At 34.2% G+C, this 15,086-nt stretch overlaps 1 protein-coding gene across 1 annotated transcript; it reads right to left on the bottom strand.

Annotated features, from left to right (window-relative positions):
- Positions 1-2,964: 2,964 nt before the first annotated feature.
- LOC141672335 (BTB/POZ domain-containing protein At5g03250-like) lies at positions 2,965-7,735 on the bottom strand. The gene is made up of 4 exons (XM_074478906.1): positions 7,081-7,735; positions 6,582-6,651; positions 4,428-5,666; positions 2,965-3,754 (listed from the first exon to the last, which is right to left on the bottom strand). The coding sequence occupies exons 1-4, from the start codon at positions 7,137-7,139 to the stop codon at positions 3,218-3,220; spliced, it is 1,905 nt and encodes a 634-aa protein (XP_074335007.1). The 5' UTR covers positions 7,140-7,735; the 3' UTR covers positions 2,965-3,217.
- Positions 7,736-15,086: the final 7,351 nt, after the last annotated feature.

The raw sequence follows: 15,086 nt of genomic DNA, 5'->3' as shown, positions 1-15,086 counted from the left end.
AGTCTTTCTGAACCCTTTCTTGTCAGAACTTCCACCTTTCCTGAAAAGCTTCTTACCCTTTCTGAATTTCTTGTAGGCTATTTTTGTGATACCCTTCACCATAAGAGCACACAGTTGCATCATTTATGCATCAACATCCACTTCAGATAAATTTTCAGGTTCTAAATCATCATCATCAGAATCTGATGACTCTGAATCAGACTGTATGATGAGAGCCTTTCCTTTTACATTTCTAGAGACAATTGGCTTTTCTTCAGTCTTTAAAGCAACTGTCTTAGACTTCCCTCCATGCCTATTCTTTCTTTGCTCCATCTCAAGTTCATGAGTCTTGAGCATCCCATAGATTTCATCAAGAGACATATCAGCAAGTTCATAGTTGTCTCTTATTGTAGTAGCTTTCAAATCCCACTTTTCAGGAAGAGCTGGTAGGAATTTCAGATTTGAATCTTCTGGATCATATTCCTTATCCACTAGTGACAGATCATTCAACAGCTTTGTGAATCTGTCATATATATCAGTTAGTGACTCATCCGATTTTGAGTCAAAGTGCTCATACTCCTGTGTGAGTATTGTCTTCCTGTTCTTTTTGATGGCATTGGTTCCTTGATATCTCACTTCCAATACATCCCAGATTTCTTTGGTAGTCTTGCATCCAATCACCCTGTTTGACATGACATTGTCAAGTGCACTATGAAGCAAGTGTCTTACTTTTGCATCCTTGCCTAGTGAAGAGATGTCTTCAGTGGTGAGTTCTCCCTTTTCTTTGGGAATCATCTTCTGTGGCTCATTCCCGACTGCAACAGAAAGTTTTGTGGGCTTGTGTGGACCATCATAAATTATGTCTAAATATTCTGGATCTGTAGCTTCCAGAAACATGGACATCTTCACACTCCATATAGGGTACTCAGACACCCTGAGCATAGGAACCCCTGAGCATAGGAACCCTGATGGTTTCATATATACTGGTGTTTTGAATGGGTTGAACCTTTGCAGGTTCTTGAGAGTCTTGTGTTTTTTATTGATCAGACATGAATGATTGTTTGTTTGGATCTTAACTATTTGTAAGCTTAACAGATTGGCTCTGATACCACTTGTTAGGCCTCAATGATACTATAGAAGGGGGTTGAATATAGTATCTACAATCAATTCGATTATAAACACAAGTATGTAACAGAAAACAAGTTTATTCAATATATCAAACTCTGTTATAATAGGTTTAATCTACTCTCTGAGTGATGTATGATATCACTAAGAGCTGCTAGGGTTACAATGAATAATATTCTCGTGAATGTTAACACTTATAGTGTAAACCCTAATCTGTGTTTATATAATACACAGTTACAAGATAACTACTAATTGATATGATAATGATTCTATTTCCTAAAATACATCAATCGGAGATTATCTACTGCAGTCCTATAGTTGTCCAGTTCTTCATGCATATCTTTACTTGTTTAATCCAGATCTTCTCTTGTAAATCAGCTGCATTCCTTATCTGAAGTGTACCCGCACTTAAGTCCTGATATAAGTTTTGACGCCTTAAGTTCTGATAACTTCCTTTCTTCGGCAAGTTCTGATTTCCAGTTAAGTTATGATACTAAGTTCTGAAACTAAACAAATCAGATTAGATATGACATCACAAATATATCTAACAGTTCTGCAATCAAAATATTATAAAATATATTATTTTATGAAGTATGTTCTACGAATATCACTAATTCATTAAAATTGTTGAAGATCCTTTAACTTTAATAAGTAAAATGTGTACGGTCTGCAAAATGAACAGATGTTCTGCAAACTAAACATGTTTCGTGTAATAAAACATTTTGTAATTCTATACATGCAGTACATATATGACATTCAAGATTTTGAATAAGATAATAATCTTTACAAAACATAATTCTAAAAATAATATATTTTACAATATTTTTATGCAAGATTTTACTTGCACAACATAAGTGGTCTAAGGTCTCGAACAAAAAGTTTGTCTTCATAGACTCTTAAACATAATACATAATATCTAACCATGTCATTTTACATCACAAAATGAATATAAACATTTACAAATTACATGAATATATTTGATTATATGTTTAAGGATTTTCTCGGCTATAAAAATAACTTTTCTTTATAACTTTTACCATTGTTTGAGATAAAAATGTTTTTGTTGCTAACATAATATGTGGTGAGCCGGTAGAAAGTGAATTTAGCCGCTAGAAATTAAATTGCAGCAATTTGTCCACAACCGAAATAGTTAAATAAACAGGTATTTTTATTTTAAATAAAGATAAGGACTAGTTCATTAGCTATTATGTATAGATAAATTAACTAAGGGAATTTTCCAAAAATACATATTTTTTGTAAAATTATTTGTTATATTACCAACTCCTCAAAAGATTTGCTAAAATATTATTTTACTCTGAAAATATTTGCGAAATTGGGATGTTGCATAATAGGTTAAAATTCAGTTTAAATTGTATAACTATTTTAGTTTGTATTTAGAGTTGCATTTTTCGTTGTTGCAAATATGGTTGCATTTTACAAAATGTATTTTTGTAAAATTTGTTTATAAATTGAAATTTACAAAAATGATTGAACGTATTTTTGCAAATATTCGTAAAAAGTGTTAGTATTTTTATAAAAAGTTTATAAAACTTTATTTATGAAAAAACCCATAAATGTTTTCTAGCATATTTTTTTAATCTTGCTTTTGTTCAGCTAGAAAACTGATGTGTAAATTAAGTTTTACTCGGTTATGTAGGTTATCCTCCCTCTTGAGGACCATGATCATAATTAAATTATGTCCAAAAATATCATCATACAAAATTCCTACACATAAATCTTAACCAAAAAATCACATGCCATGACTCAGATGTTAAAAACAAAAATAAGAACATGAGATATATCAACAGAAACCATGTGATAAAATTTATCTAAAATTTGCTAGACATTAGAAAAGGCCATGTAATTGAGATGCCTGTAAACAAAAAAAATTGAGGAAATTATATTTCACAGCAAAACTTTCATATATATCTGCATAGATGTCCCAGAAAACCCTAAATCTAAACAAGGAGACAAACTGAGAACTTACTGGAGCATATTCAAATCCATAGCACTAGCTAAATAAGCGTCATAAAGTGAATAGGAATAAGGATAGTTTTTCATTTTATTATTACGACGACTTCTAATGCTATTATTATTAGCAAAGTTACTTATTTCATTGTGCCAACTCGGCCTTGGCTTCATCTTGTTTTCCATTCAGAAGTGGTGTGGTTGATGCTGGGGGCACCACTTCAGCACTGCATTTCTTCTTAGCTGCTTTTGGCTCGCAAGATTTCATCTTTAGTCTCAGTCCGAACAATTTAAAGAAGCTGTTCCAACTCCCCTTTGTCTTCATAATCCTATCAATCTCTTGCTTCATGCCCAAGCACTCTTTTTCTAGCTCGAAAACCCGCTCTTTCATTTCATCAAACCGAACAATCTGATTTTCCCCGGATGCTGGTTGGATGGCGTTTTCATTTCTTGGAAGTGCTAGATTGCCACTGGGATTTTGGGAATCATTGTCTGCAACGAAGAACCAGTTGGATACAGATGTACGGAGGCGAAGCTGTTCGAAGAACAGAACTTGGACAATGACTCGAAGTGGTAACCTCTCATTTTGGGCTGCATGAGTGCTAGCTTCCAGAGACAGCTTCTCACAATTCATCAGCCTGCAAAGTTGCTCCCTTTCGGAGTCTGTAAGCCAGGGATGTGCCTGAAATTAGATTAAGAGTCGACAATTAGAGTGTCAAATGAACTATACATATTATATTTAACATTTCAAGAAGATGGCCATTGTTAAATCAGAACTCGAAAAGTAAAAAATTTAAAAGACGGTTTTCAAACTGTCTAAGAGAGAAATGTAGAGCACATGCCGTATTCACAAATTCAATTTGTTAAAAGCCTAAACATGAACTAGACATTGGATTTTAGCATAGACGTTCAGTTTGAACAACGTAAGACCCTACTTTATACGAAATGTATTTACCGAGTATAATAATTCCCTACAAGTTCTGTACTTAACTTACCTTTGAACATTAAGAATGCACATTCCAGGAACACACAAAATTTTAAGAAATTAAGTATAAATTGACTCTGTAGCCATTCATAAATTTGAAAAAATTGAACTGATTCGCACTTGTGTTTCTGGGTGCAAAATCTTCTAGGTATAAAGCAAAATTGAAGATCATGTGATCATCATTTTTGTTCTAATGATGAGTGGTAGGATTCAAGAAACAGAATTCTAGAATCCGGTTTTAAAACCTTAAGGAGGATTAACTCTAGTATAATTTAAATCAGCAAAAACCGAAAACTCTTGTATAATTTAAATGAATTTCACAAAAGATAAATTAAAACTCATGTTTAAAATGTTTAGACGCCAATTTTACCTTAAGGTATATGTCAATTGCACGATAAATTCCATCATCTAACGGCCTTGAGTATGTAGGTAGTACAGCAGCAAGTGACTGAAATTTGGAGACCTTTAAGTTGACATCAGGCGCTACCTCGGCCAGGTAGCTGTCAACTAAGTTAGCCACCATTGTAAATGGGGTAAGTGACTGTGGAATTCCAAGAAACTGCTCCTCATCCACTAAACAGTTTGTAGGAGTATCAGCCACATCCTTTTCTACTGCCATGAAGTGATCAAGTATCCTCTGAACACAGTCAATGTCATAGAGAGTCTCCACTGAGTAGCCCATATTTGGTATAAGTAGGTCTACAAGAACTGCTTGATCCAGTTGAGTGCCAACCCTCTTTTCCAAATTTTCTCGACAAGATTGACTAGCATGTAAGATCATGGATGTTCGAAGAAGCTTAAGTAGCATTTTTGTTGGTATAACTCCTTTATGATCAGGTAGAAGCTCCACTATCTCTTCTAGGAGAATTCTTTGATCTGCCTCAGATGATGCAGATATATTTAACTGTAGACCAGCATGGTCTCCATTCTGAGAGTTCGATTGCCTGCCCATCAGAGGGAGATATTTCTTAGCATAGAAGATAAGGGACCCAGCAATCCTCTCTGGTTTCATACCTCTTGAACCAACAGCCAAGATTAGCCTTTTGTATAAAGGTAAACGAAGGAAAGACACATCCTCATACCACCAATCGTCACTCACATGTTGTGGCTTTGAAGCTGTGCGTAATCCATTCCATACGAGAGTGCTTGCTGGGCTCTGACCAGCATTGCGTCCTGAAACAGGCCAACTGAACAGAGGTTGATCAGAACAAGCTTTCGTTGCTAATGAATCAATACATCTTGATACAATGCGCAGATCTTCTGCGTGAGGAAGAACTTCTTCACATGTTTCAAGAGCTTTAATAGTATCTATCCAGTTCGCAAATACTGCATTGAGGAAAGTTTCAGCATGTGTAACAAGGTTGCCTTCTCCACTTTCTTCATACATCTCAAGATACTCGGCTGCACACCTTAGACTCACCACATTCTTTGCAGTAAGATCCATTTTAACACCATAACAGAACTTGGCCACAAGAAGAAATGTTTTAGCTCCACCAGGTAAATCGTGGAGTTGCAAAACACACCTTTTATTATCTATCCCCTTCCTCTCATCATCAGAAGAATCTCCGATCAGATTCCCCAGGGCCCTGCTTCTGGAAAGCAAAGGGAACTGCAAGACATACCAAAAAGATAAATAGTACACAGTATATTGCTAAACAAAAATTCAAAAATAAACTCATGTTCATATAATTCATTCCAAGCTTGTGAAAACATAAGAAAATAATCAATTATGAGTAATGATCTAGTGCTAAAACACAGGAAAGCTACGGTTTGCATACACACGTTTACAGGCCTAGAAAGTAAAATCTTGAATGAGAATATAAGTGAAAACTAAGAACTGTTTCCGTTGCACCAATAATTTAACCAAGGCGTATTCAAATTTAAACTCCTTGTGAGTCCTACTAATTTAACAATTGAATTTGCTATGTATATCATAATTGTGTAGTTTGTTAGAATTACTACCGATTACCAAGATAATAATTTCCTAAAATTTTATTAAGTGATTAGGATTTTAAGAATAAAATTGAACTTAATAGCAGTCCCCTCCCCCCAACCCTTCCTGAATAAAGGACTAATACATTCAAACTGATGATTCTTATGGTTGAATATGTGACGTGTGGGAACATTACTCATAGTCATTAGCTACTACTTCTAGAACTAGTTCACGTACTTAATTCTTTACTGAACGAAGATATGAAGCTCCAATTTAGAAAAATATGGCGAGAAAAAACAGTTCATGAAGGATGAAGCCCATGGTATAAATCTGCCAACAGGAAATAGGAGCAGTACTTTTCTGTCATATATCCTCTCCGAGAGGAAAGAGTGAAGATTAAATGTGTGAAATGTTATGAAAGATTCTTCCGATGAAAATTCAAACAAGCATTGTTATATTTACTTACTGAGATCACATTACAGTGAAACAATAACAAGTACAAATCCGGAAAATCTCCCATAATTGGTAATATATAATACATAATAAGTGAAGATTAAAAAAACAATCACAGTTGAGAAGTGAAACACAAACCTTATGAAGATAAAAGGATGTTTCTTCGACTTCAATAACGATATCACTTGGAAGACCAGATGAGCATAACCTGATTTATCAAACAGAAACAACAGATAATGATATAATTTATCAGTGGCAGAACCATGATTGCAAATTAACCGCAACTGAACTAGCATAACCATGAATGCAAATTAACCGCAACTGAACTAGCATAAATCAACCAATTACTTAAAAGTGTTAAGATATAATTTATCAGTAATAGAACCAGGATTGCTAATTAACCAAGACCGAATACAAATAAAACTAAATGTTAATGTGAAAATGGGAAAGAAAATGACACTTTAAACTGTAAAGATATAATGAATCAGGATCGCAAATTAACCGAGTATAAATTAAACTATCAATAAAATGGAAAGAAATGACACTTTCAACTGTAAAGATATAATTTATCGGTGACGGAACCAGGATTGCAAATCAAACAAAATGTTATTGCGGAAGTGGGAAAGAAATGACTGACCAGGATTGTCCATCCCTGTAAAAAACATCTGATTTGGAACCTAACTTCATGCATGCCATTGGGGAATGAATGATCAGTGAGAGCTTTAAGTGACTATAAAGATGAATATAAATATGAATGAAATGAAAATGATAAATAAGTAAAGAATAAAAGTGATAAGAGTGAAATGAGCAATGCTGACTTGGTTAGCTTTCTGTTTCTTGTAGTGCATAAAATTTCTCCTGGAAATAAGAAATCCCCGAGTCTACAGGGCTCAAATATTTAGGAGAGTTATGGGCTTTTACTGTTACATTCTTTTCTTTTTAATGCCTCAAAAGTTTATGCAAAACCGCATGCTAGTAAAATTGTACTCTTAATTTATTTATTTTATTTTTATTTTTTTGCTAAGCATAAATTTTTATAAACTACATTAATATATTTATAATAAATTAGTATTTTTTTTGTTAATCCGGTGTCCGGGCCAGTTTTCGCATTAATTCAGAGGACTGTTAGCACACTCGTACCCACCCAACAGGGAAATCCACTTACTTCCGAGTCTCACGTAGGGTTCGAACTCGTGATTTTAGGGTGGTAAACCCCTAAAGTCATACTCTAAAACAACTAGTAGGACACCCGTGGTGGGTTAACAAACTAGTATTTTTTTTCCCCGCCTTTAAGTTAATAATTTTTTTTCTAATTTTGCAGTTACTTTAAAAATAAATTTCTTCAATTTCATTTATTCCTAAATAAATAAATAAAAAGTAAATCTAATTATATGTTTAGTTGGGGCTTGGGGGTTATACACTAGTAATTGTCTTTGGTTGTAGAGTTATGTGTAACTCCTTTCTGTAACTCTGTCAATCAAGTTGCAGACGTAAATTATGTTTCTGTAGTATTTCAGCTAGTCCATTTCATTAATCTTACACGCTTGTTCAAATTATAGAGCAATATATAAGCAACTCGTAAAATGATAAACAGCAATGTGCCATTCACCTTGTGTTCGAGTACTTCATTCATCGGCTTAAGTCAGAAAAGACGAGGGGAACGAACGTAAGCATCATATGACACACTTGATCCCAGTACACATAACATTTCATAAACCTGGCCCTTCTCCAGGCATTTCACAAGCTTGGTTAGTTGGTTACAACTTACAATACTCTCTGAGAAACTGATTAAGGACATGAAACAACAAACTCAATCAAGAAAATTTAGTTGAACCTTGAAAACAGCAATAGATATCTGGTGATTATTTATATTTATTTGTCCAGATGATTACAGCTGAAGATACATTTTAAGTTTTCAAATCAGATCATGGAGATGTTATTCTGAATTGCTTGGAGGCTGTTCTTTTGGATGCTTGGCGGAATAGTGATCAATGAGTTGGTTCTGATTTGCCAGTTGCGCCTGAAAATACAAAAGAATTAGTATAAATATAATATATAATGAGTAAGAATATAGTTGGTTGATCAAATTTTGATCTCTTGCCACGCAAGTCTATATTTACCTACCGTAAAAAAAGACAGCAGCCTATGACCAATTAACTTCACAAAAATGGAGATAATTTTTTAAATCCGGTCCTCTTCAAGTCTCTAAAAGTTACCTCAATCACTTGGTCGATTTCAAAGTGAACACCCTACAACATCCACCCAAAAGGTTGCAAGTCTATCGAATTCTTAACTCTCAACCCAAAATGAGCTTCAATGTATGCTTAAAATCCAGCAGATATAATTTTTTAACCTTAACCAAAATACCACAGAGCTTCGATAAGTTATAGCTTACAGGAGGTGCAAGTCCAGCAAGGTGTGATATTGCATGGCCTAAGGTGCATTGAATTCAATGAGGGCACAAGCATCGGATGCCAAGAAGCAACATCTGAACATCAATTTTTTTAAACATGTATTCTCAGGTACCATAGTTTCGGAATCTTCATTTCTTTCTATGATTCCATAATATTTTATTTCAATTCCACGTTTTTAGTAAAAACTTGTATAATCTTTTACCCTTTGAGAAGCTTGCTCTATTACCTTTGTCCAAATATAAACAGATGATTTTCTGAATTCAAAATTCAAATTTTAAAATCCGGTGGTTCCAAATATTAAACTATCCCTAACAAACAGAAGAAAGAAAGAAAAATTCAAACTTTGGCATACATATCCAAGAAAAAACTATAAGCTTCCCCAATTCATACATATTCCTATATTCTAAAACCCTTTTAAAAATCCAGATCCAGAATTTCATGATCAAATTAACAAAACAAAAAGCAAAAAAGCAAACAGAAGAGCACAAACAGTAATATTTCGAAGTTAAAAGGCTACAGTAATTAAACACAAAGGGTGCTTACCATTACTTATATACCATCAGTCATTATTTGGTTATTTATACATTGTAATTTTTTTCCCTATTTCTGCTTGGAAATTATAAATTTAGTGTTAGTATGGTGTTTCCTTATTTCTACTCTAAGAGACTTCTTGCACTTATAATATACAAGCCTCTGCAAATAGAAAAAAATGTGGCAGAGGTGTAGGGTTGCATGGCCTAAAGTGCATCCAAACTTTTAATAGGCAACAAGCCTTGGCTGCCAAGGCACAAGGGTATGTGAGGCACTAACCTTAGTGAAAGAGATCCTATAACCAGAGTGCTAATACAAGTTAAAACGTTAACACCTGGTTTTATGGTTGACAGGAATCATACGTAGAGGGGAGGGTGAGAAAGGAATGGAAATTGCATGGTTACACAGAGATTCATTCATACATCACAGTCCATACTACTTGAACATTAAATTTTCTCAATCCAACCAATTTAAGCATAATGAAACATTCACAAAGCATATCATCAAAAACTTTAACTCCCTCATTTTCTTCGGTCTTTCCTCTTTCATCTTTCTCTTCTACCATCGATTTCCTACAAAAAAATAAAATTCCATTCTTTCCTACCATTGATACCGAGACAAGCATAAACTATTGCAATGATAACTACAGCATCAAATAAAGTACTTGCCAGACGTATCCTTCACATTACTGCCGCCATATCCATCTATTCTAGTTGCAGATCAATGAATCCTAATTATGAATATTCAACACCATAGTCTTCCCTTTCCGCATCCTTGTCATTCAATTTGACAATACCTTCACTTTCTATTAAAATTCCTGTCAATTTTTTTCCAAATATCTCTTTCTCCCTCTCTCTCTCTCTGTGTGTCTCTCTCCTCTCTCTCCCTCCCTCTCTCTGTGTGTCTCTCTCCCCTCTCTCTATGTCTCTCTATCTCTCCCTCTCTCTCTCTCTGTCTCTCTCTCCTCTATCTCTCTCAAAATCTTAACAATCTTTTAACTTTCTAAATTCTTTGTAGCTCATAATTTGACCTTACAGTTCAAAAACACAAGCAAAGAGAGATAAAAATCGAAACTTTGGCACAAAAATCAAGAAAACAAAACAACCCAATTCATAAAACAGCCATATAAACAATCCAGATCCAAAAGTCACATAATAATGAAACCCCAAATCAAGAAAAAGGCTACATACTTTACAAATGGAACAGATGACTTTAAGAGCAACAGCACGATGTTCAAATTGAGAGCCTTTTGATTTTTGATTCTTCTCTGCATTCTTTTTCTGGGCTTCTATCTTTTGTTTCCCTCTCGTCATCTCTCTCTCCCTCTCTCTTTCCTCTCTCTCTCGGCCCTGAGTCGAATGTTATGCAATTATTTTGTGTGGGTTGAAGAAAAGTTATTGTACTGAGTCATGGGGGCCCGAGTTATGCCGATTTATTTTTATTTTTTTTTTATTATTTTTTTTGTCAAATTTATAGCAGATTTCATTAATAACATGAAAAAAACTCAATCGGGACAAACCCCCAATTAATCATGCAACCAGGTTGAAAAACAAATAGAAGAACTAAATAATTAGCCTCTTTGTTTCCGGATTGCTAACCTGACTAAATAAAAATATTCTGAAAATTAAAAATGAAGATAATGGTTTCTCGAGCGATCCAGTCTGCATCTCCACCGAAAACAGTAGTTTCACAATTGACCCTCACATTAATTCCATGGATAGTACAATGTTCAGAGGACTCAGTTGCAAAAACTGAAAGAACCCTCGTGTTATGAACAAAAATATTTTGTGAGAGGTGAGCACATGCGATTTTTACTACCGTTCCAAAAGCACCCCAGCTATCTACCTGTCGGACATCAGCTATAAACCTGCCGAAAGTGTTGTTGATGCGATATATCCAGATCTCCCAATATACCGTAAAATCCATTTTCAACACATCGCATAAAGCGAGACACATCACACAAAGCGAGACAATCAAACATATAAATAACAACTCAATTAAACGAAACGAAAAGAAACGAATTTTTGAACAAAATCCGATATTTATTGAAAGAAAGTTAAAAACAAATGATAAAAATGTTATATGGATGAATAGAGAGGATGGAGATAGAGATGAAAATGGGTTGAAAGGGTGAAGAAGCAGGTGTGATAATTAGGGTTTAAGGAAGATGGGGGCGGTCGACTCTCATCGAGAGAGAATTAGAGTTTTTTAGTTATGCCGATTTATTAAACACGTTAAATATTAGAATAATTTGAAAGAGAAAGGCCATATATCAAATTTCAGATTTTAATTAAAGTTTAATAATTTCTGGTTACGATAAAAATACTTGGTTTTTTAAGAAATCAACAGATGTTTAAATTTGTACTTTCAGTCAAAAATAGACTGCTCTTTGAAAGAAAAGGAAATCGGCAATGGTCGGTAGGTGATTATTTAGATAGTTGATAATTAATTGAATCATTAATTGGAAGTAATTTAATTTAATGAATAATAATATAGAATTTCATTTAAACTTCAGTACTCTCATTTTAGGTTGTTCCCCTCATTTTTTTACTGATATAATTTTTTTACTGATATAGGAGAATTTTCGGAACGTATCAAGAATATGATGAGTGCGAGAATAGCGAATGTATGATCACGCTGTTGAGAATATTTGATAGGATGCTCACGCCGGTGGATTGCATGGACATGCCAAATGGGGGAAACAGTAGTTTTTTGGTGGACAAATGGAAGATATTGCATGCTCATGTTGAAAGTTGCGTGATTATGCTATTTTTAATTATTATTTTATTTTAATTAGGATTTACTTTTATTTTTTTATAGAATTTATTATCCTCTATAAACAATTGTATGGTGTAAGGTATAAATAATTTTTTATTGAAATCAAAACCCTTAGACCATGTTTATTACATGGATTATAATAATCTGGAGACAACTAATCCTATCAAAATTAGTCATATGAATTAAAATAATCATATCCTATGTTTGTTTGGAACGATTAAGTGTAGTATTAGATTATAATCTTATAAAATTTTATCATATGTTTGTTGCGAGAGTGAGTCCTTGTAATCGGAATATAATTCTTTAAATTTTTTAATATTGTGTTGGTTTCACTGGAATAACAATGAGGTTATTATAATATTTTAAAAAATGGTTTGTGAGAGTGGATAAAATAATAACTCCTAGCGCCAATTATTACAAGAAATTATAGTCTATCATCGACTCAAACAAAACAAATATGGGACAGGATAATTTAATCCTTTTATTTGAATGTGTGCTTCATGAAAAATAATAATCAGGTAATTTGTAAAGAAATAATTTTTTAATAATGGGTACCCTTTTTAAATGGAATCTGGTGCAACTTTGAAATGATCGGTTCTCCTCTAGATCATAATTTGTAATTAATTTTCTGTTTCGAAGTGGCCATAAATTAGAACAAATGTGGAACCTTACATTTGTTCCACAGAAGATGCAAAGGAAACTATGCTTGAGATCTTTGTGGAACAATGTCAAAGCGTTTCCACCCGTTGGTATGGCTTAGTTTAAGGCGGAGTTGTCCTAAAGGGAGGGACATACAGCTAGTTAATAAGCAATCAGTTAATTTCATTAGTACGTGGTCTTCTAGATATGTCTGAAAACAAATACGTTCGAGATCGGTCCAGAGCCAACATTATCTTTGGAGTTTAAGTCAGAAGGCCCAGCAAGTGCTCCTATTTTGGGTTTAGCTATGCATTTTAATTCCTTAGTATCTCTGGATCAACTGAAACATCAACTGTACTTTACGTGGAAAGTGCCAGTGTGTTCTTTACAAGTTATATAGGCTTGGTAGTCGAGATAGTTGACAAGTTAAACATCTCGTATTAGTGTGTTCTCGACAGAATCTGTCTGGGCCTCGTATGTAGTTCACTCTGTTGGACTTGCTGAGTAGGCCTAACTCCACATTAATACGATATTGCCCGCTTTGGACCGAGCATGCACGTGTTTGTTTTTGGACAACTCCCAAAGGGCCTCATACTAATGGAGTTAATTGGCTGCTTACATGCTATGATCTTTTAGACATTTTAGACAAGCTACATACTAAGCTACGCCATAATGCTCTTTTAAAGTGGAACTGCTACAAACATAAATTGTGAAACAGAAAGGACTATCTAGACCGCTATTTGTCGTGCTTCACATCTTAGTTAGTTTAAAGCTTGAAGGCCGTGGCCTTTAAGTTTGCGTGTTATTGTATTCAGATGATATTGGAGATACATAGTGACCTCAATTCTCCAGCTGCACGCAAGGATATTACTTCAGGCAAGCGAAAATGAAGGCGATAACTAATGGCAAAGGTAAGCTATTTGAACTGATGGCGTATGTTGTGGACTTATAATCACTTATCTTTATTGTGTAGCAGTTGAGTAAGTATTGCTATTTATTTGCATTTCCATAATATAAAAGGTTTGAATATCGCTTTGCACAAAAGTGAGGGCTACAGACAGATGACTTTAAATAATTAACATCTAATTTGCTTTGTTTAACTTATTTGGTCAAAGTTAATTTGGCTAAAGTTTTGGACAACAATGTACTGCAGCCTGCAGGTTAAACACTCATTTGATGCTCAAACTGATGGTGATCTAAGCCTAGTAGTTGATGAGTATGTTCCTGTTTACCAGTACTCTTTTGGTTGTGGCTAATGCATTTGTTAAGACGATCACGTACGAGCCCCTTTATGCACAAACATAGACTGCAGAACCTAGCTGTAACTTATTTTGCAGAAACTGGATTCTTTACATTTCTGCATTTTCCTTGCAGGCTGCAGCTAGTGAATGGTCTAATAAGTTGTTATGTTCTCGAATTCAGACCATTAGTAATGTAACCTGTGAATTTTCCGTAATTTCTTAACAGGTTGCTTCTACCGGATGGTCTGGAGGTAAGTGCATATCTGAAACAGGATGGTTTCCCTCAGCCTATGTAAAAAGACATGACAGAGCTCTCCTAAGCTACACAAATTTTCGCAACTTTTGCCAGGCCCCTGAACCATCAAATTTTCTGCTGAATGCAACATTTCATCGAGAGTTGGTAACATCATATATATTTTTAATGAATGCATAAATAATCTTTTGGCAAGAATATATATATACACACACATAGAGCACAACACAAGTAATATTCTTGACTTTACAATGGTCCCAAATTTGAAAAAATTACTAAAAGACAGGCCCAGGTGGGGGCTGATTTATGCAACATTGGTACTCAACTAACCACAACATTGTTATTCTAATTAGCCCACCATACCCTTATTTCGTCACTCTTATTCTATTATCCATTAACCTTCATCATCATGATTTGTTCGGATATTTTCAAGTCAAATTTATTACTTTTGTCGAATACATATGTTATACAATCTGCTATAAATCGAACACGAAACAGTACAGAAACATGACACTTACAAATGAGTATTTGTTCTCAGAAATCTCGAGGGTGAACGAGAATCGAACCCAGAACCTGGACGACAAGATATAAGTTCTTTAACATTTGAGCTACCTCATCGCGCTCTTGAGGTTTTTATTTGTTATAGTTTTTTTTTCAATGTCATTGACATGGATGATTAATCTTGGTGACTTGAAAAAAAATATATTTATAATTGACACAATATTAGTTTTAAGCCAATAGGAATGGATTGTTGACAAGTAACTAATATGACAAATGAAGAAATAGT

The sequence above is a fragment of the Apium graveolens genome, chromosome 7, assembly GCF_009905375.1.
Source record: "Apium graveolens cultivar Ventura chromosome 7, ASM990537v1, whole genome shotgun sequence".
NCBI lineage: Eukaryota > Viridiplantae > Streptophyta > Magnoliopsida > Apiales > Apiaceae > Apium > Apium graveolens.
This window is presented reverse-complemented; position numbering and strand designations above follow the sequence as displayed.